Source organism: Pan troglodytes, chromosome 12 (assembly GCF_028858775.2).
Source record: "Pan troglodytes isolate AG18354 chromosome 12, NHGRI_mPanTro3-v2.0_pri, whole genome shotgun sequence".
Classification (NCBI taxonomy): domain Eukaryota; kingdom Metazoa; phylum Chordata; class Mammalia; order Primates; family Hominidae; genus Pan; species Pan troglodytes.
Genome location: NC_072410.2, coordinates 83,543,041 through 83,565,414, shown reverse-complemented (window position 1 = coordinate 83,565,414; position 22,374 = coordinate 83,543,041). Strand labels below are relative to the sequence as shown.

General features: G+C 39.8%; 1 protein-coding gene across 1 annotated transcript in view; it reads right to left on the bottom strand.

Moving 5' to 3' along the window:
- CDKL4 (cyclin dependent kinase like 4) overlaps window positions 1–22,374 on the bottom strand; it is a 67,171-nt gene that overhangs the window by 35,558 nt on the left and 9,239 nt on the right. Inside the window, 2 exon segments of the mRNA XM_003949790.4 lie at window positions 11,641–11,762; window positions 15,104–15,327. Coding sequence (XP_003949839.2) covers window positions 11,641–11,762; window positions 15,104–15,271 — 290 coding nt within the window. The 5' untranslated portion in view covers window positions 15,272–15,327.

Below are 22,374 nucleotides of genomic sequence, written 5' to 3'. Positions count from 1 at the left end.
TGGCCAGGCTGGTCTTGAACTCTCGACCTCAGATGATCCACCTGCCTCGCCCTCCTAAAGTGCTTGGATTACAGGTATGAGCCACTATGACCGGCCAGTATTTACTTTTTAACTTTAATTTTAAAATAAAAACATTCGTATGGTTCAAATTTTAAACATATAAAAGTATATACATTAAGTCTCTCTGACACCTGCCTAGCCACCCATTTATTTTCTTCAATTTCACCCCTGACCACTTTGAGAATTTTATGCATAGAGGTACAAATACCAACATGTACACATATATTTTAGAGGCTCCAGAGGAGATCATTATATGGATATATCATAATTTACTTAGTCTCTATTGATGAGCAGTTAAGTTCAGCCAATTTTTGTTTCTAGAAACTCTTCAATGAATATCTGTAATCATCCATCTTATGATATTTACACAATTACCTTCTTAAGGTAAGTTCTAGAAGTGGGATTTCTGAGACCAATGGTAGGCACCCATTACATTTCGATCCTGCATGGATGAAATTCAGGTAGACCTGAGACTTGGTTTTGCAGGAAAAAAGGTATACTTGGAACATGGCTCTTCAATTTATCCAATTCATGGTGGTAGACACTCAAGTTATTTTGTAATAGTTACTTGTCCCTGTAAGCAGATAGCCCAGAAGGAGGCCAGGGAGAATAAGGATCCCATAAGAATGAGAGGGTGTAAGCTTCTTGTCCCTGGCAGACTCATCCCTCTGTATAGAAAATACTGGGAAGTATCATGGGCAGGTGTATTTTCCACTGGGGATTGGAGGTCTGGGAAACTTACTCTGGGAATATTCTACTTTATGTAACATCTCCATGAATTACAGCAATTACATTCTCTGTAACTTTTCTGTTGGTAGCTTTCCATCACTCACATCACTGTCCCATGATGATGCCTTCACATTTACACACTGCCAAACTACCCTTTCTGAGGAAGGTTATACCCATTTTCACTCCCACCAAACATCTGTGCATCAAAGTCCCTGTCTCCTCATTGTCTTGCCAACATTTGGTTTTGCCAATGTTATGTTTGCCAATCTGTGGTTAAAATAAAAAGATGTCTCACTGTGGTTTTTATTTGCATTTTACTAATTTTTAGTGATTATTATTTCTCACACCCTTATTGGATACTACATTTCTTCTTTTGTGTAATTCCATTTTATGCCTTTATTGCTTTTTAAATTGGTCTGTTCACTGTTTTATTACTGATTTACAAAGACTCAATGTATATCATGGTCTGTTATATATGCTGCAAATATTTTGCTCAGTGTTGTTTGTCTTTCAGCCCTGTTGATGGAGATGCGGCTGTTGTTTGTATATTTTTCAAAAATCTGAAACATAAGAGTTTCTTTTACTAAATGTCAACTGTAAGGATTTTCTTAATTTAAAAAAATTATATTATGTAATACCCCAAACATATCCATCACTCAGATTTAATATTTTATCATATTTGGATATTTAAATCATATATTTAGATCACTTTTTAAAAATTGAACATGTGCAGATGTAGCTGACTTTACAGAACAGTGGGAAGGCCTAGGCATGACTCAGTTATGACACTAGCTACAAGAGTCTGAAGTATATGCAGAGAAACAGCAAGTGATGTACATGGTATTTTCCTCAGAGCAGTTTCCTGATCTTGTACCACAATTATGGTGGCATGTCCTTGACATCAGTGGCCCAGTGGCAACCCTTGACCCCAGTTCTCCTAATTATTAATATTGCGAATGTACCTAATTTTCATGATTAAATCCCTTTCGACTTGAAGTGTCTATTTCCAGCACTGAATACTGATATAACTGTATTCTTCTCCCCACTTCACCTAGAGCCCAACCTGAAACAACATTGGGTACACTTTCAAAATATGAGGCAGGAAGAATAGTATAGCCATGTTGAGCACTGTGAGACAGGTTGCTTGAGTTCAAATCCCAGATATGCTGCTTCCTACTTTATAATCTTGAACACGTTATTTAAGCTCTCTGCACCTTCAATTTTCCTCATGTGTAATACCAGAATAATATCTTATAAGTTATTTGAGTAATCTATCCCCTCAATGTCTGGTTTTAACACCCACATGAGTTCTGGAGATACAGGTCTGAGATTAGATAAGGCCAGTCGATGGGATTGAGACCCCTGTACAAAGATGGAAGAGGTGCAGAATAGCAAGAGGCCCTGAGGAGAGAAAGAACTGGAGGTGTGGGGAAAACAGTATGAGGCCAGGGTGGCTGAAACTTGAGTGAAGAAGCCGGGAAGGTTGGCAGAAATCAGTCCATGGAGGGCCTCAGAGATCTAGATCTCAATAAGAAATTTGGATTTTATGCTAAATTCAAAACCATTGAAAGAAATCAAGCAAGGAAGTGACATAATATGGAGAATGGATTTCTGGGAAGGCAACAGACATACAGAGAGAGAAATTAGGAGGCTAATTCAATAACCCAAGTGAGATTTGGACACTTAGATTATGGTGGCAGCAGTGAGAGGAAGGGAAATGGATTTCAGTCCTTGAGAGGGACTAGCGAGGGTGGAGTACATGCTCCTGCTGACATGGGAACAGAACGCTAGTCTGGTTGGGATCTAAGAGCCTACAGGTGCAGGAGAGTAAGTACTGGAATTGGGAAACAAGGTAGGGGCTAGGATTCAGAAACTGCAAAACGCCAATTACTAGCCTTAATAACAGGGAATGGAGAATGAAGTAATTTCATAGGTAAGTAATTTCATAGGATGTTAAAGATGACTTTAACATGAAAGAGGATGTTTAAAGGCATCTCACAGGAAGTGTCACAGTCAGTTCAGTTAGCTTCCAAGAAGGCAGATTCCGTCAGGGGCAAAACAACACCACTGATCGTGCAAAGAGAAGATAGCCATCAAAGAGAACCACAAACCAACACCACAGATCGTGCAAAGAGAAGATAACCATCAAAGAGAGTACACATCGACGTGGCGCCCAGTCCAGAAAGATAGAGCGTTGCAGCACCGTTCAGCCACAGGCAGCATTTTTCAAAGCATCTTGGAGCAAAATGAACCTCTGGTGAAATCAAAAGATGCTCAGTGTTTAAATATTATATTTTGGGCCAGTGCAAAACCAAATATTCGGTTGGTGCAAAAGTAACTGAGGTTCTTGCCACTGAAAGTAATACTAAAAGTCGTAATGAAGGCCTTAAAGCAAACATGAGACATCACAGTTCAAGTCTGAATGGGCCAACAAGAAAGGGTAACATGATGGGGGAATTCAGACTGAACTGCTCAGAATATGCTCTTTGAACCACTCAGAGGAAGACCTGATGCTGACATCAGAAGTCATTACCTGGAAGTTTGTTATAAAAACGTAATAGGGGAAGCTTGATTTCATTATTATTACCCAAGATGAATTCAGTCCTTCTCAGTAAATCTTTACTATCCTAGAATAAAATCCAGCCTTGTTACTATGGCCTACAAGGCTGTTAATAACATTTTACTTCCATTTCCCTTCCCAACTTTATCTCCTATCACATCCCTAAAGTCACTCCATCCCAGCCCATTATTTTCTGCTATTCTCTGAACATGCCAGGCTTATTTTATTATTTATTTATTTATTTTTTGAGACAGAGTTTCGCTCTTGTTGCCCAGGCTGGAGTGCAATGGCATAATCTCCGCTCGCCGCAACCTCCGCCTCCTGGGTTCAAGCGATTCTCCTGCCTCAGCCTCCCAAGTAGCTGGGATTACAGGCATGTGCCATCACACCCAGCTAACTTTGTATTTTTAGTAAAGATGGGGTTTCTTCATGTTGGTCAGGCTGGTCTTGAACTCCCGACCTCAGGGGATCTGCCTGCCTCAGCCTCCCAAAGTGTTGGGATTACAGGCGTGAGCCACTGCGCCTGGCCCCCAAGGCTTATTTATACTTTCAATCAGGCTGTTAATAACATTTTACTTCTATTTCTATGTTTACTTCTATTTCTACTTCTATTAACAGTTTATTGTTCCTTCTACTTCCTTTTAGTTATGAGTAATTTTCTGTGTTAACTTGACTAGGTTAAGGGATGACCAGATAGCTGCTAAAACATTATTTCTGCCAGGTGCAGTGGCTCATGCCTGTAATCCCAGCACTTTGGGAGGCTGAGGCAGGAGGATTGCTTGAGCCCAGGAGTTTGAGACCAGCCTGGGCCACATGGCAAGACCCTACCTCTACTCAAAGTTTAAAAATTAGCCAGACATAATGCTGAGTGTCTGTGGTCCCAGCTGCTCAGGAGACTGAGGCAGGATTTGCTTGAGTTCGGGAGTTTGAGGCTGCAGTGAGCCATGTTCAGGCCACTGCAGAGAGTGAGACAAGTGAATGAGACCTTCTCTCAAAAAACAAAAAAAACCCAAAACATCATTTGTGGGTGTGTCCGTGAGGGTGTTTCTGGAAGGGATTCACATTTGAATCAGTAGACCACGTAAAGAAGACCCACCCACAAAGGTGAGGGCAGGCAGGCAGGCATCATCAAACCCGTTGAAGGCCTGGATACAACAAAAAGGTAGGGGAAGGGCTGCTTCTCTCTCCTTGAGCTGGGACGTCCATCTTCTCCTGCCCTTGGATGTGGAAGCTCCTAGCTCTCAGGCCTTTGGACTTTGAAACTCTCTGTCCTCTCGGGCCTTAGGACTTGGCCTGAATTAGACCATCGGCTTTCCTGGTTCTCTGGCTTGCAGATGGCAGATTGTGGAACTTCTCTCCCTCCATAATCACATGAGTCAATACCCATAATAAATCTCCTGTTATCAATACCTCTATGTATCCCACTGGTTTTGTTTCTCTGAAGAACCTTGACTAATACACCTCCTGGGCATTCTCTAACTCCACGCTGTGCTTTATTTTTCTTCAAAGACTCATAACTCTTCTTTATTGTTGGACTACATCAGAATGTAAATTGCACAAGGGCAAAGACTTTCTCTTGTCCGTTATTATACCCCCAGCACCTAGAACAGGACCTGGTACCTAACAGGAGCTCAATTAACCTTGTTTCTCTGGCACTCCCAGAAATTTTATAAACTAAAACCCTGTGACAAATCTCTTTCTCTCTAAACTAGCTAGAGTGAATTCTGTTGTTGAATCCTAACCAATTCAGGACATGGTAAAAGAAGTGGATGTGGGAAACAATCCAAGGCTGTGAGAATCTAGGATTGGGTATCTGATGTAATGGGGACTGAAGGGCAGCATCTAATTACCATTAATGGCTGGGATGCTGGCAGATGGCCACTCAGTAATGAAACAGGTACTTATTTATTTATTTATTTATTTTTTTGAGACAGAGTCTCGCTCTGTCACTCAGGCTGGAGTGCAATGGCATGATCTTGGCTCACTGCAACCTCTGCATTCTGGGTTCAAGCAATTCTCCTGCCTTAGCCTCCTGAGTAGGTGGGACTACAGGTGCCTGCCACCACACCTGGCTAATTTTTTGTATTTTAGTAGAAACGGGATTTCACCCTGTTGCCCAGAGTGGTCTTGAACTCCTGACCTCAAGCAATCTGCCTGCCTCGGCCTCCCAGAGTGCTGGGATTACAGGTAGGAGCCACTGTTCTTGGCCTGAAAAGGGAATTTAAATAATCACCTGAGGCCATCTGGAATAAAATGCCTATTCAAGGCAAGGCTTTGGTGAACTAAGTGTGATAGAACAATATGGGGAACATAAGTAGTAACAGACATGTGAGGTGGTCTGGTTGCTTCTAACTTCACTGGAGAAATTAAAGAAAAAAAAGCACAGGTTCAGAGCTTTAATATCTTGGTTCAAGGCACAGTTAGGACGTCAGGCATTTTGATATTGACCCTAAAAGAACCCCTTACTTCTTGTTTCTGTAGGACCCACTTCACAGATCCACTGGGATCTCCATGAGATTACTACAACACTGACACAGACAATAACCCTGCAGGGTGCTCAATGACAACAAAGACTGAATTTATGTGAGGATAATTAGTTTCTCAGTTAATGAGATGAGAAGGAAAAATAGTCCAGGAATTGGAATGTGACACTTGAAAGTATTCATGTAACTAAGAGCACCCTAACTTCCTTCCAAACTTCTCTTCTCATAGGAAGTAGCCCCCAAACTTGTACAATAAGGCTGGTTCTGCCTTGCTGCAGACTCTCAGATCTCACCTGAGGCAGGTGCATTTTGTGGGGATGCCCGCTCTCTTCAAGCCTCCTCTCCCCACCTCCCCTCAAGGTCTCCAAACCTTAACTAAAGTCAGATCCCAGGATGACCCAGGGGGCCTATAACAAAGTGAAACAGAGGAAGAGGAGATTTACATAGCAAAAAGAACTACAAAATTTTGCTGATTTATAACGGGGAATGTATGAAGAAATGGATTTCATGGGTGTTGGACCAGAGGGGAAGAAATATGACTTTAGATTGGGCTGATTATAACAATATGGGCACAACTTATTCGAGATTCTGGTTTTTTTTTTTCTTTTTTTTGAGATGGAGTTTCGCTCTGTCGCCCAGGCTGGAGTGAAGTGGCATGGTCTGGGCTCACTGCAACCTCTGCCTCCCAGGTTCAAGCAATTCTGTCTCAGCCTCCCGAGTAGCTGGGATTACAGGCACCTGCCACCACGCCTGGCTAATTTTTTTGTATTTTTAGTAGAGACAGGGTTCCACCATGTTGGCCAGGATGGTCTTGAACTCCTGACCTCAGGTGATCTGCCCTCCTCGGCCTCCCAAAGTGCTGGGATTACAGGCATGAGCCACTGCGCCTGGCCCAACTCTTCTTTATGCTGTAATTTAGTCATTGGGTCCCTTCATTATCTCACCATCCCATGGCTCAATCTGCATTCACTACATCGACGATCATTTTTTTTTTTTTTTTTTTGAGACAGAGTCTCGCTCTTGTCACCCAGGCTGGAGTGCAGTGGTGCCATCTCAGCTCACTGCAATCTCCGCCTCCTGGGTTCACACCATTCTCCTGCCTCAGCCTCCTAAGTAGCTGGGACTACAGGTGCCTGCCACCACACCCGGCTAATTTTTTTGTATTTTTTAGAAGATATGGGGTTTCACTGTGTTGGCCAGGATGCTCTTGATCTCCTGACTTTGTGATCCACCCACCTCGGCCTCCCAAAGTGCTGGGATTACAGGCGTGAGCCACTGCGCCCAGCCACATTGATGATCTTATGCCCACACACCAGTTATTTATCCTATGTGTTTCCTCTAATAAACAATAGTCCAAAAGGCTTGGTATGTATACTAGCTGGTTGTTTATCTCTGTTTGCTATTCACTGGACTTAGGCCTTTAAAAATACTCTCTGGCCTGTTATTTAAATAGATTTTAGGAAGGGAGTACAAGTAGATGAATGCTTTAAATTAATCATTGTTATCTAGAAGTACCCAACATTTCATAAAAGAGCAGCATATTCTAGATTGTTCCTATTTGCATTACTCCATGCATAATAGATTGAAGTCTCAGGGCTGACCCAAAGCACTACTGAACACCAGCAGTGCTAACCACATTTGTAAAACTTAAGAGTGCAAAGTGGGATAGTTCAGAGGTCCCTGGCATTGCAAAACACATATTCAACAGAGGAGCTGCTTGAACATGCCTTGCTCTTTCTTGTGTCTGTGCATTCCGCCAGGGGTGTCCATCTGGCCAACTCCTCTTCCTTTTCAAAGCCCAAATGCTGCCTTCTCTGCAGTATCTCCCTCACTTCCCGGGGTCAACAGATGTTGGAGTTGCTTCTCTTGTGCATCCCTTGCATCAACATTAACCCAATCAACATAACCATTTGTAGTTGTTACTTTGAATATCTGTCTCTTCATCACATTTTAAGCTTCTTGAGGGCAGGACTGTATCATTATAACTGTATCCTCTGCACCAGTGTAAAATGCTCCATGAAATATTTTTTGAGCGAAAGAATGCTAGGCATAAGGAAGCCATTAAGATCAATGAGACATGAAGTATGCCCTCAAAAAACTTATACTCTAGTGAGAGACAGTATGCACATAAAAACATATACGGTATAAGTACCAAGTACCACAACAGGGATGAAAATAAAATTCAATGGGGATTCAAAGGAAGGAAGAAATTCCATCCAGATGAAGGAAACTTAGAGATGTTACAAATATCTAGGATTTCACATTTTAAAGATTATGATAGGCCAGGTGTGGGGACTCATGCCTGTAATCCTAGCACTTTGGGAGGCTGAGGCAGGTGGATCACCTGAGGTTAGGAGTTCGAGAGCAGCCTGGCTAACATGGCAAAACCCTGTGTCTACTAAAAATACAAAAATTAGCCGGGCATGGTAGCGGGTCCCTGTAGTCCCAGCTATTTGGGAGGCTGAGGTGGGAGGACAGCTTGAGCCCAGGAGGTAGAGGCTGCAGTGAGCCGAGATCGCCCCACTGCACTCCAGCCTGGGCGACAGTGTGAGACTCTGTCTCTAAATAAATAAATAAATAAATATTATGATAGAGACAGTGAAGGTGAAAAAGGCTAGAACCTTCTAGATTAAAATGAGAAGAACATGAGCTAAGTCTATAGACAGGAAAGCTTAGGATACAAGTAGGGAAGAGAAAGATGTTCAAGTCAATCAAACTGGTGTATGCATTGAATGTTTTATAATAGTTTCAGGGCCTTGAACAATACATGAAGTAAGCATAAATTTCTAACTTCATGAAAATGTATGTTAATTTATAAATTAATTTATAGAATGGCTGAACATATCTGTCTTCTAAGTCAACATACAACATCCTATTTAGTGCAGGATAAAGTTTAACTATGAATTAATATACCATTTTAATTGTTTTTATATTAATTTTTATTTTAAAAGTAATATATGTGCATTCACAGAAATTTGAGAAAATTTGAGAAAACTCAAATTTTCAATTATACTTAACATTCTAGTATGTTATCTCATTTTTTCATATATCATCCCAGGAACATTTCCCCAGGACATTAACTATTGTTCTAAAGCATGCTCTCTAATGGGCTGGCTGCATATTGTACTATTGTATGGATGGATATACCAAAATGCCTGTAACCAATTCTTTACTGTTGGAAAATTAGGGGAGTCCAATATTTTTGTTATAAATAATGACGTATTGAACATTCATATGTATAACTTTTGCCCTCATCTGATTATTTTCTTACTATAAATTTCTCTAAATGGAATCTCTTGATCAAAGGATGAAAACAGTTAAATTTTTTTCATACATATTGCCAAATTGCCCTCCTAATGGCACTCTCTCTAGCCATCAATGAGGTCTGATTCCCTGACTGTTGATAAGACTGGGTATAATAATTTTTGAAAAATCTTTGCCAAATTTAACAGATGAGAAATGGTACCTTGCTAAAAAGTTTTGAATTTCCTTGATTAATAGGGAAGGATAAGCATGTTTTCTTAGGTGTACTGGTCATTTCCTTCTCTCTTTTTTTTTTTTTTTTTGAAGACAGAAGTCTTCAAAAAAAAAAAAAAAAGAGAGATGGGGTCTCACTCTGTCACCCAGGTTAGAGTGCAGTGGCATGATCTCTGCTCACTGCAGCCTCCACCTCTTGAGCTCAAGTGATCCTCCTACCTCAGCCTCCCAACTAGCTGGGACAACAGGCCAGGTTAATTTTTGTAGTTTTTGTAGAGATGGGTTTCACCATGTTGGCCAGGCTGGTCTTGAACTCCCAAGCTCAGCTGATCCACCTGCCTCAGCCTCCCAAAGGGCTGGGATTACAGGCATGAGCCACTGCACCCAGCCTCCTTCTCTTTTTTAATGATTTGCTTCCCATGTTCACTGGAAGGTAAGGTGAGGCTCTTTTTCTGTGTGTGCTCTGTTCAATGCTGTAGACTTAGCACTGGCTGGGTGCACAGTCTACATTTATGAAAGTTTTTTTTGAATAAATATATTTATTAATTGGGTGTTAACCTTTTAAAAAATGTTATTTGTAAAATCTGCATAGGTAGACATAAAATTTATTAATTCTGGCAAATAGTTTACCCAATATCTCATTTCTATTTTAGTTTTGTTTATGGTACTTTTTTGTCAAAGGGAGTCTCTTAAACTACTGTGATTTAATATTTGACAGTTAAAAGTCCCTTTTTTCTCGATTTAGTCTTTTTCAAATTTCAAAAAAAACCCTATTGGTATTCTGATTAGAATTTTGTTTAATAAACAGATAAACTGTAGAGGCAATATTTTTATAATCATGAATATTTCCATTTAGAAACATGTTCATTTAAATAAAATCCTTACATATCTCAGTTTTGTAGTTGTCTTCATGCAGAGTCAGAACAACTCTTTCTCTTTATTCCTAAACTTTTGTTGTTGTTAATATTTGAATGGGATCCTTCTCCACTAATTTTTTTTTTTTTTTTTTCTTGAGACAGAGTCTTGCTCTGTCACCAAGGCTGGAGTGCAGTGGTGTGATCTCGGCTCACTGCATCCTCCGCCTCCTGGGTTCAAGCAATCATCGTGCCTCAGCCTCCCGAGTAGCTGGGACTACAGGCACCCACAACCACACCCAGGTAATTTTTATCTTTTTAGTAGAGACAGGGGTTCACCATGTTGGCCAGGCTTGTCTAGAACACGTGAGTTCAAGTGATCCACCTGCCTCAGCCTCCCAAAGGCATGAGACACTGCACCCAGCCATTCTCTGTTAGATTTTCTAAAGTGCTGTTTGATACAAACGCTGTTAATTTTTGCATGTGGAATTTGTCGTGTTATAGGGGTCACTGTACTGAATTCCATTGGTTTTAATAACTCTTTAGGTGGTTCTCTTAGATTTTGTAGATCAGTAATATCTAGCGAATAATGACAATTTTATTTCATTTCCAAAAGCTATGTTTTGTTTTTCTTATTACATTACATTGGCTAAAGTTCTCAGAACAACGTTGCATTATAGTGGTGACAGCTGACATCCTTGTCTTGTTTCCTCACTTTAATGAAAGTTCTTTTAGTTTTACCATTGAGTATAAAATTGGCAGTTGATATGAAGAGGGGTGTGTGTGCCAACACTTTGGGAGGCCGAGGCAGGTGGATCATGAGGTCAGGAGTTCAAGACCAGCCTGGCCAAGATGGTGAAACCCTGTCTCTACTAAAAATACAAAAATTAGCCGGGCATGGTGGTGTGTGCCTGTAATCCCAGCTACTCGGGAGGCAGAGGCAGAGGCAGAGAACTGCTTGAACCCAGGAGGTGGAGGTTGCAGTGAGCTGAGATCGCGTCACTGCACTCCAGTCTGGGCAACAAAGTAAGACTCCATCTCAAAAAAAAAAAACTATTCTTTTAATCCTAGATGCTAGGGATTAAAAAAAAAACATCAGGAAAGGATGTTGAATTTATCAACATTTCAAATTTTCAAATTTATCAATTGTACTTTTTTTATCTTATTAGTGAATTATATGAATAGGTTTCCTAGTATCAAACCATGGTTCATTCCTTGAACTCAGATAATCCAATACATAATTTAGCCTCAAATTCATTTTGATTTTATATCTGCGGTAGGTTTTTCTCCTAATTATAACTCCTATAGGTAAATCATTGTTTGCCTTTTGAAGACATCCTGAGACTGGATGGGGTAGCCAGATGCATTGTGGTAGAAAGGGGAATTGTGGCTGGGATTTGAAATTTGCCATGGTTAATTCCACAGAAAATGAAACTGAGAACTGGCTGTACAGAATTTCAGTTTCCAGATTACTTACCCATTTGGGTTTCTTTCCAGCTCATTTAAAAGTGTATGATCACAGTATTCAAAAACTAAATGCATTTTCCTTTTTCTCCTGAACACCTCGATGAGGTTCACAAGATTTGGATGTTTTAATTGCTGTGAAAGAATTGAAATGCAAAGTTAAGTGATCTGTTACTAGTAAGAGCTTCTACCCAGACCCCTTAAAGAAACTTAAAGTTGGAAGAAATTTAAGATTCATCCAATGTACCTATAATAAGTGGTAACAAAATTGCTTGAATCTCTCTGGTGATAGCAAGTAAAGTATGTAACTTAAAATACTGCAATAAAACAAAAAACACTTTATGTATTTTATGGAAATTCTATATATACAAGTCATAAAATAACCTGAGTAGAAAATTGAGGAAATGAAATTATTGAGTAAGGACTATAAAAATAATCAATATCCACTCAGCTTACATATTGCCATGGATTTTATGGATTTAAATCCAGTCTGGATTCTAGTGTTGGCTCCCAGTAATACTTGTTCCTAACCATCAAATCGGAATAAACTGTCTATTCTAGAAGTCCCCACAATTAGTCTGTGTTTTAAATTTACTTATTATATTTTCAGCATTGTTCTTTGATTCTGTTGTTCTCTCTTATGCATAGATATTTTGTGTGTTAAATTCTATTCCCAAACTGACGCATTTCACAAGACAGCCTCTGTTTAATATCGCAAACCCAAGGAAAAATGCTGATTAGGTAGGACAGACCATCACTACAGCGATTAGATAATTTTATCTTCCAAACTAGGGTAATGGGTAGAAGCCAGGACTATCGTAGGCAAACCAGCACATATGGTCACTCCGTCTGTAACTAGGGTGACCACATAATTCAGCATACACACCAGGACACTTTTTTTTTTTCCTCGCTCTGTCACCCAGGCTGAAGTGCAGTGGCGCCATCTCGGCTCACTACAACCTCCGCCTCCTGGTTCCAAGTGATGCTCATGCCTTAGCCTTTGCTGTAGCTGGGACTACAGGTGGGTGCTACCACGCCTGGCTAATTTTTGTATTTTTAGTAGAGACGGGGTTTCACCATGTTGGACAGGCTGGTCTCACATGGACAGGCTGGTCTCAAACTGCTGATCTCAAGCAATCCATCTGCCTCGGCTTCTCAATGTGCTGGGATTACAGGCGTGAGCCACGGGGCCTGGCCACACCAGGACACTTTTGAAAGGGGATGTGAACCAGGCAGGACACTGGGGCAAAAACTATAAAGCAGAACTCTCTTGGGCAAATCAGGATACATGATCACTCTTATTCCTAACCCAACTTCCCTGTTGTTTTCCCAGGATAGTAGACAAATCAACTTTCCAAACTCTCTACCATTTACCCAGAAAGATACAGAGAGAGAACACAGCATTTTGCATATAGTAGAAGCTCAACAAATAGCAGGCCCAGTAGAAAGTTTTAGGTACAGAGACTCACAATGCATGCCTCTACCTCAGTATCTATTAACGTAAGCATGGCTTGATCAAAACAAATGTCACGCTAAAACTGTGTGCCTGCTGCTCCACAGCTGGGGAAAAGAGAATCCATTATACATTAAAAATATGCCCAGGCTGAGGCAGGAGGATCGCGTGAACCTAGGAGTTCGAGATCAGCCTAAGCAACATACTGAGACCCCATCTCTCTAAGGGAAAAAAAAGAGAGAAGCCCAAAGCACCAAACCAATTTGTTTTCTATGTGTTCCACTGCCTAAAAGAGCAGAAAGGCAAAGAGTGGAAGAGACTAGGTCATCTAAAAAGCCAGTGGCTTTGTGCTGCTGCAAAACCACAGTATGGAAGCAAAGCAGGATCTCTACTAGGGGAGTAAAAGATTTACAGATACTACAGTTTGATGCAATGTCAAGGTTAAACCTGGTCCAATCTCCTGTCTTTGGGTAGGTCAGCAATTTATACCGCCTTTGCAAATGAAGTTAACCTAGCCCAGGAAAACAGTAACTTGCCTAAAGAAAAACAGGTAGTAAGGACAGAGAGGCAAGCAATTTAAATAACAAGACTATGTGAGGAAAGGAAGGTCGATTGATCACAGAAGGAGCTGTTCAGGACATACATGGACACAACATACCAAAAGCAGAAAGATGGACGTTCTGACATTCTGAGGGCCTTCATCAGAGACCAAGCTGAGTCGTAATCAGGCTAGTTTTTACCTTACAGCCTCATTCTCCAGTTGGGCACTTGTAATGCAGAAGGTACTACCTGAGCATTAACTTTATCTGAAGACTTGGGACGGAGAGGCTGACAGGTAAAAGCATTATTTTTATTGGAAAGCCACACTGCTTGGTTCAGACCCGCCCTGCAGCTTAGCTCAGTGAGGGTGCCAGAGCTGGCTAGCTGACCGGCGCGCCCTCTGCTGGCTGAGAGGTAAGAGTGAACTTTTTTTTATCATGATGGATGTGTTCCTGAAGACTGTATCAAGTTATATTTCAAACAAAACCCTAGTATGTATTAGTTGAGGAAACCTGTCGGAAATAATATTTGAAAATGAGAGAAAACATGATAATTATTAGTGATAATTATTATCCTCCCTTACAAACTGAATTTCTGGGGATTTTCTAAAAACAGACGACGTGTCAAAAATGAAGGTTGCCTGTGTGTCCTTGAAATCCCAGGGTCTTGTTACATAATGTGTAGCCCACAAACCAGCAGCTTCCGCACTCCCTGCGTACTCAGAAATGCAGAATCTCGGGCCCACCCCAGACCTCCCAACTCAGAATCTGCATTTCAACAAGGTCCCCGGGGATTCCAATGCATATTAACATTTGAGAAGTGCTGCCCCAGACCTCCGTTTCCTCTGCGGAAAATATGGTTGTTAGATAAGAAGCATCTCTAAGGTCGCTTATAGTTCTAAAACTGTAAGATATTTAGCGTAAGAAAAAATTTACGTTGAGAACTTAGGAATCTTACATGTCAAATCTTATCAGAGTGAAAACAATTATAACAAAAACCTTTATGTAAAAAATGTGTACGTTACCGGGGGTGCTATTCAGTATGTCTAAGAACCTGGGGTGCAGTGCAGGCAGGAACCAACGCATGTCGAAGCCTACCAGGGCATTGGTGCCGTCCTGTGGGACTGACTCTCTGTGCCAGGAGGTGCTCTTTTAGTTGCTGGTTGGTAGGGGAAGTATTTGGAAGGATATCCAGAGGAGGGCCAGGGTTGGGGGCGAGCGTAAACACTGGGGTGAGGGGACGTAGGATATTTACTAACAAGAATAAAAGTTCTTTTCAGTATAACAATCTATAGCTGTATTCATACACAGACAAAATCAGAGTGGCCAAAGTCCAAAGTGATAATCAACTTATTACCCAAAGGTGCTGATACAAAGGATTTTAAGTCCAATGGGGGAAAAATAACTTTAAAATTCTTTGCAATTTTAACATGCATATTTCACTCAATTCCATGATATTTTACATATATATAAAGTTAACTTACCTTCAACATACGTATTTCTCTTAGTGCTATTTTCTTAACAACAGGATCATCTTCAGATTCCACAAATTTTTTAATAGCTACTACTTGTCCAGAGGTTTTGTTTCTGCATTTGAATACAACCCCATAAGACCCTTCTCCAGTCTTAGCTAATTTTTCATACTTTTCCATTATAGCTGAAGTGACTTAAATTATTGTATCGATTGACTTGCAGTACAATGCTGCACCTGGAAAATAAGGTAGACTTGCCTTAATCAAGCTATAAAAGACAATGTTCTCACAGGTTATATACAACCAATTTGTCCACATGCCAAAGGTTTATATTCATCAATTAATTGGAAATCCACTTAAAAATATTTGGATATTATTTTGTTAGCTTAGTTTAGTCCTCTGCAGCTCTTCCAGCTATCAAAAGATTTCATATGCTATTTCTGACAATGGTTCTATGTTGACCTCAGTTGAACTAAAAGAATTTGTGGAAAGGAAACTTATCCCATCTATCGTTTTCATTATCCTCAAGCAAACAACTGAAATATGATGCTGTAAAATCCAGCTGAAGGAACATTTCATACTCTGGAATATGCTGTTTATCTTTTCTCTTCTAACCCAAGTGCATATACAATGACTAGGAGGAGTTGTGTAAGAAGACATGGTACAAAAAGTGCTATACTTCCACCTGGTGGAGAGAAGAAAGAGGGTGGGCCATTGAACAAAGCAGCCTTTAAAAACAATAACAGGCCAGGCACAGTGGCTCAAGCCTGTAATCCCAGAACTTTGGAAGGCCAAGGTGGGCGGATCACCTGAGGTTGGGAGTTCAAGAGCAGCCTAACCAATACGGAGAAATCCCATCTCTACTAAAAATACAAAATTAGCCAGGTGTGGTGGCACATGCCTGTAATCCCAGCTACTCAGGAGGCCCTTGAACCCAGCTGAGATTGTGCCATTGCACTCCAGCTTGGGCAACAAGAGTGAAACTCTGTCTGAAAAACACAAAACAATAACAGAATCCTTTTAGGGTATTTATTGCTCCTAGCTTTTATTTTCATGGAAGAACAGATTCTTAAGTTCTTAGCCCCAAAAGAAAATAATAAACACAAAGAAAGCATTCATTCTTATGAATTCTTTCACATCTCTAGTGATTTCTACGGAAATACTGGGTTTTTCTGTTTTGTGTCATCCATTCTTGAATGAATGTTTTGGTGACCGAATTAAACATTACATGATGACTAAGGCCAACATATTTAAATAAATCAGTCTAAGAATTAAAAATAGAAAAATTCTAATTAGTCTCAAAAACCCCACCCCACTTTATCCAGCAGAATCTTGCTAATATAACCTAATAACAATTACAATAATAATGGCACTTAACATTGTTCTATACAAATTACATAGAATGTGCACAAATATTCTATGAAGTAGGTGTTATTTTTATCCAATTATACAGATGAGAAAAGACACAGTGAAAGTAATACAGAATTAGAACCCACGGAGTGAGATTTCAAAGAACACAATTTTAATCACTACATTACACAGCCTCTCAGTTAAGTGCAAAAGAATGCATAATTCAGCCAGGCATAGTGGCTCACACTTGTAATCCCAGAACTCTGGGAGGTCAAGGCAGGTGGATCACCTGAGGTCAGGAGTTCGAGACCAGCCTGGCCAACATGGTGAAACCCTGTCTCTACTAAAAACACCAAAAAATTACCCGGGTGTGGTGGCACAGGCCTGTAATCCCAGCTACTTAGGAGGCTGAGGCAGGAGAATCGCTTGAACCCTGGAGGTGGAGGTTGCAGTGAGCTGAGATCGCACCACTGCACTCCAGCCTGGGCGACAGAGCAAGGCTCCATCTCAAAAACAAAAACAAACAAACAAACAAACAAAAAGAGTGTATAATTCGAAGAACCACTTTATCCAGGTCTTGGTATTAACAAAATGTCAAGTGAAAAAGTTGACTACTTGTAAATTTCTCTTGTTTCAAATGAGTACACATTTTTTAAAACTTCTCTAATAATATTGTCTTTTCCAACTACAGATTATCTCAATGGTGAAAGAAATAATCTACTTCCACTTGCCACCATAAAAATATACAATGGAGAAAAATGTTTACCTGGATATAATGACTACTGACATACTATTTTTTACAGTGCTGCTTTTTTGGGGGGGAATGAATTCGATTTCCTCTCTTATTAAAGAAAGAAAATTCAAGCATACACACTCAAGTAACACATGGAAAATCCATCACAGATTATGTTCTGAAAGCCCTATTAGTTATACTGTATTTTTACCTATGTATTATTATTTTAAAGATATTTAGATGTGAGCATGCATACATTTGCATAGTAATAGATGGCTGGAAAGAGAGTAGGAGAAACTGGGAATTTGCTTTAGAAAGTTATTGGCATCTGGCTGGGAGCATTGGCTCATGCCTGTAATCCCAACACTTTTGGAGGCTGAGGTGGGAAGATCACTTGAGCCCAGGAGTTTGAGGTTACAGTGAACTATGACTGTAACACTGTATTACTTCCTGGGTGACAGAGTGAGACCCTGTCTCTAAAATAAAATGAGATAAAGTTATTGGTATAAAACTTTATAGATTTGTTAATTTAACCTACTTGATAAGTACTACAGTCATTGGGGGAAACTATAAATATGACAAGAAGCTTAATTATGAAGTTTTAATGTATGCATTATTTTATTATTTCCCTCTAGGTAGTTGATTTGATCTATTGATGTATGTTTTTTCTTTTTTCTCAACAGATTCAGTAACGACTGATTCCTCAGACTAATATTTAGATCTCATAATCACATCAACCAAACTGCTAAATACAATAAAATAAAGCTCCAGGAAATAGTACTTTACCTAGTAACCACTCAATATTTCTGTTTTCAAAAGTCCTACTATATGTTCATGGAAAATGAGTCTGAGTATGCAAGCAGGAATTAGACCAATTCCTGTAAATTCCTTTGTGGAATTTACAGCTCTAATTCCAGCTTACTAGGATTATAACAGAGTTTCTGGAGGCAGTAATTCCTACTCTCTTATTTGAGATCCAGACCAACTATCCAAATGCTTGATGAGTATCTCTACATGAATGGACAGAATCATCTAAAAATTGGAACATTCTAAACCAAATGCCTTCTCTTCTTTCTTATCCTCTGTCCATACCCAATGTTCACAAACATGCTCCACGTTATGCCTAAATGGCTTGTCAAGGTACATGTGGTGGGGGGCTTTGAGGTAGCCAAGGACAGTGACTGCTGCCTAAACCTAATCTCTTCATACATCTTCCACAAAGCAATACAAATCAACCAGGAAAAATAAAACCACATAAATCCAATGCCTTCAATATAACAAGAAGACACAGGACTCTACAAACTTAGGTAGAAAAGCAAAGCCTAGCTGGGCGTGGTGGCTCACGCCTGTAATCCCGGCACTTTGGGAGGCTGAGGCGGGCGGATCACGAGGTCAGGGGATCGAGACCATCCTGGCTAACACGATGAAATCCCATCTCTACTAAAAATACAAAAAATTAGCCAGGCATGGTGGCACGCGCCTGTAGTCCCAGCTACTCAGGAGGCTGAGACAAGAGAATTGCTTGAACCCAGGAGGCGGAGGTTGCAGTGAGCCGAGATCGTGCCACTGCACTCCAGCCTGGGTGACAGAGTGAGACTCCATCTCAAAAAAAAAAAAAAAAAGAAATAAAAAGAAAGGAAAAGAAAAGCCTAAATTCTGGAGGGGTTATCTCTTGAGCTCCCACTGTAAACCTTGGCAGAACGCAAAGATATGAGAGGGGTGAGATCTAAAAAGCTGTAAGAAAGACAGAAGAGTAAAAGAAGGGCCTAAGAAAGACTTAAGATCACCTCCTTCCCAAAGAGAAAACACATCACAAGTGTAAAAATACCCTAAGAGTGTCCTGGTAGATCAGAACACTCACTACAAGGAAGGGGTGTAAAAGTAACATGGGTCTCAAGGTGGCACTAGTCAGTGTGGCACCATTTTTGGGGAATAAAAGGACAAGAGGGAAGGGAAAGACATCTGTTGGAGACTGGACAGTGAAGGGAAAAAGAAGCAAGAAGGATACATTTGGCATCTTGCAAGACAAAAGAGAATTCTGAATTGAAGGGCATGCGAATCCTCCCATCACCACTAAGACAGGGAAAAAGTGTCATCAATGAAAGAAACCGCGCTTTACTACAGTGACAGAAAACACTCTCTTGGCCTAGGATGATAGTCAGTTACTAACAGCCAAAACCTGTCCAAGAAATGAAACAGGGGAAAGCCGTCCCCATACATGCTATTATTGTCAGAAAAAAGAAATGAGAACCCAAAAATTTCAGTTAATGAAAATCATTTACAAAAAAAAACACACAAAATCTAACCATGAAGCAAAAGAAAACTAACACAAACACTCCAAACTGATTTAAATATCCTCTCATAATTTGGAGATATGAAAAAGCCACAATGAATCAGATATTCAAATCACAAGTGGACAAAAATTATTTAAGAAGACATATATATATATATATAAATCTTATTTTTACTTTTTTTTTTTTTTTTTGAGACAGAGTCTCATTCTGTCACCCAGGCTGGAGTGCAGTGGCACGATCTCGGCTCACTGCAACCTCTGCCTCCCGGGTTCAAGCGATTCTCCTGCCTCCGCCTCCTGAATAGCTGGGACTACAGGCGCGTGCCACCACTCCCGGCTAATTTTTGTATTTTTTAGTACAGGTGGGGTTTCACTGTGTTAGCCAGGACGGTCTCGATCTCCTGACCTCGTGATCCACCTGCCTTGGCCTCCCAAAGTGCTGGGACTACAGGCGTGAGCCACCGCGCCCGGCCTATATTTTCACTTTTTTCTTTTGGCTATTGATGTGTACATTTGGATAAAAAGACATAAAAAGATAGTTGATTGAACTCAGAAAAGAATTATCAGAAAAAGACAAAATCATCTCAGAAATGACTAAATTATGAGATGCTGATAGGAGAATAGATTCAAGTGAAAATTTGATTGGGGCATTAAAGAAAGGCAGAACAGTAATTATGAGAATTAAAATGAAGAAAAAAAGGTAAAAGTTTAGACAGAAAGTTGAAATGGAGACAGGAAAAGAAGTCCCAAAGTATGTATAACTGGAGTCCCTGAAGAAGACAAAACAATGAAACAGAATCAATAGTTGAAATAATAATCCAATAAAATTTTTTGGAAATAAAATAAAATCTAATTATATCTATTGAAAAGGCCCATTAGGTAGTTGGGAAAACTGACCCAGAACAATGAACTCCAAGACATGTTTGAATAAAACAATCAAAGATAAAGAGAATACTCTCTGAGCCTCCAGACAAAAAGATTAAATAAGTGTGAGAGGATTAGAGTGACATCAGACTTATCAAGAGCAATATACATTACAAAGTAACAGTGCAGCAGCATCTTAAACTCAAGGGAAAATGAAAACCAAGGATTTTATATTCAGCCAAGGTGTGTCCTTCAAGTGCAAAGCTGTAGATAAACATTAAAAAAAATTTTTTTTTTTTTGAGACAGGGTCTTGCTCTGTTGCTCAATCTAAAGTGCAGTGGTGCAATCATGACTCACTGCAGCCTTGACTTCCCAAGCTCAAGCAATCCTCTCACCTTAGCCTCCCAAGTAGCTGGGACCACACCTGGTTAATATTATTTATTTATTTTTGTAAATATGGGGTCTTGGTTTGCTGCCCAGGGCTGGTCTCAAACTCCTGGGCTAAATCGATTTTCCCACCTTGGCCTCCCAAAATGTTGGGATTATAGGCATGAGCCTCCACACCCAGCTGATATTTTAAAACATGCAAGAACTCAAGGAATACTGTACCCCATAGTCCTCTTGAATGTATTGGTGAAAGGCCTTCATCCAATCAAGAGTTGACTGGAAAAATTTCAGCAAAAGGATTTATGGTGAGCATTTAATATATTTAAAGATCAAAGTAAAGGTAGAAACAAGAGTGGAAGAATAAGAAAAAAATACTATAAATTCTGACAAAGTAGAAAGTAATGCAACTAAATTATGTTAAAAGAATGAAGAGGGAAAGAAAGATGAACAAGCTTATTGATAATCAAATGGGCAATAGGTGGGAGTAAAAAATGCCATTAATCTACTTAGGAGGCTGAGGCCTGAGGATTGATTGAGCTCAGGAGTTCAAGACCAGCCTGGGCAATACAGTGAGACCCTATCTCTACAAAAAGATTTTAAAAACTATCTGGGTGTGGTGGTACATGCCAGTAGTCCTAGCTACTCAGGAAGCTGAGGCAGAAGGATGGTTTGAGCCTGGGAGTTCAAGGTTACAGTACTGTAGAACTATGATCATGCCACTGCACTCCAGCTTGTAGACAGAGTGAGACCTGGTATTGAAACAACAACCACAACAACAACCACAATAACAAACACCCCACAATTGCTATAATATTACCTAGAGTGTTAAGTTTTCAACAAAAAAATTAGGAGATAAAACTGGATTTTAGGAGGAAGTAGGAAAGAAGAAGAAAGAAAAAAAAATGAGACATGCTAAAAAAAAGGAAAGTGTGACTGATACTCAGAAAAAATAAAGTCAATAAAAATGGATTCTGAGTAGACTCAGATGTTGGATTTAGCTGACAGTCTTCAAAGCAGCTGTTATAAATATGTTCAAATAATTAAAGCAAATTATAATTTAAAGAATTAAAGAACAATATGAGGACAATGACTCAATGAAGAGGGAATTTCAATCAGAAAATGAAAATAAAGAAAAGAACCAAATGGAAATTTTAGAGTAAAAAAAAAAAAAAAACAGAAATGAAAAATCCTGTAGATGGGACAAACAGCAGATCTGAAATGACAGAAGAAAGAATCAGTAAAATAGACCAATAAAAAGTAGTCAAAATGAAAGAAGAAAAACAAGATGAACAGAGCCTCAGAGACTGATGGAGGCAAAATCAATAGTACCAATATACATGTAATGAGATTCCCAGAAAGAGAGGAGTAAGTGGAAATGGCAGAAAAACAATATTTTATGAAACAATGGCCAAAACCTTCCAAATTTAATGGAAAACATTAATATACAGGTCTTAAAAGTTCAATGAATTCCAAATAGGATAAACACAAAGAAATCCATGCCTTGATATATCATAGCCAAACTCCTGAAAGCTAAAGACAACATCCTGAAAAGAGAGAACCATTCGTATACAAGGGAACAACAATATGCTTAATGGCTGACTCTTCATCAGAAAAACAATAGAAAACAATAAACAAAAACTGGTTCTTTGAAAAGA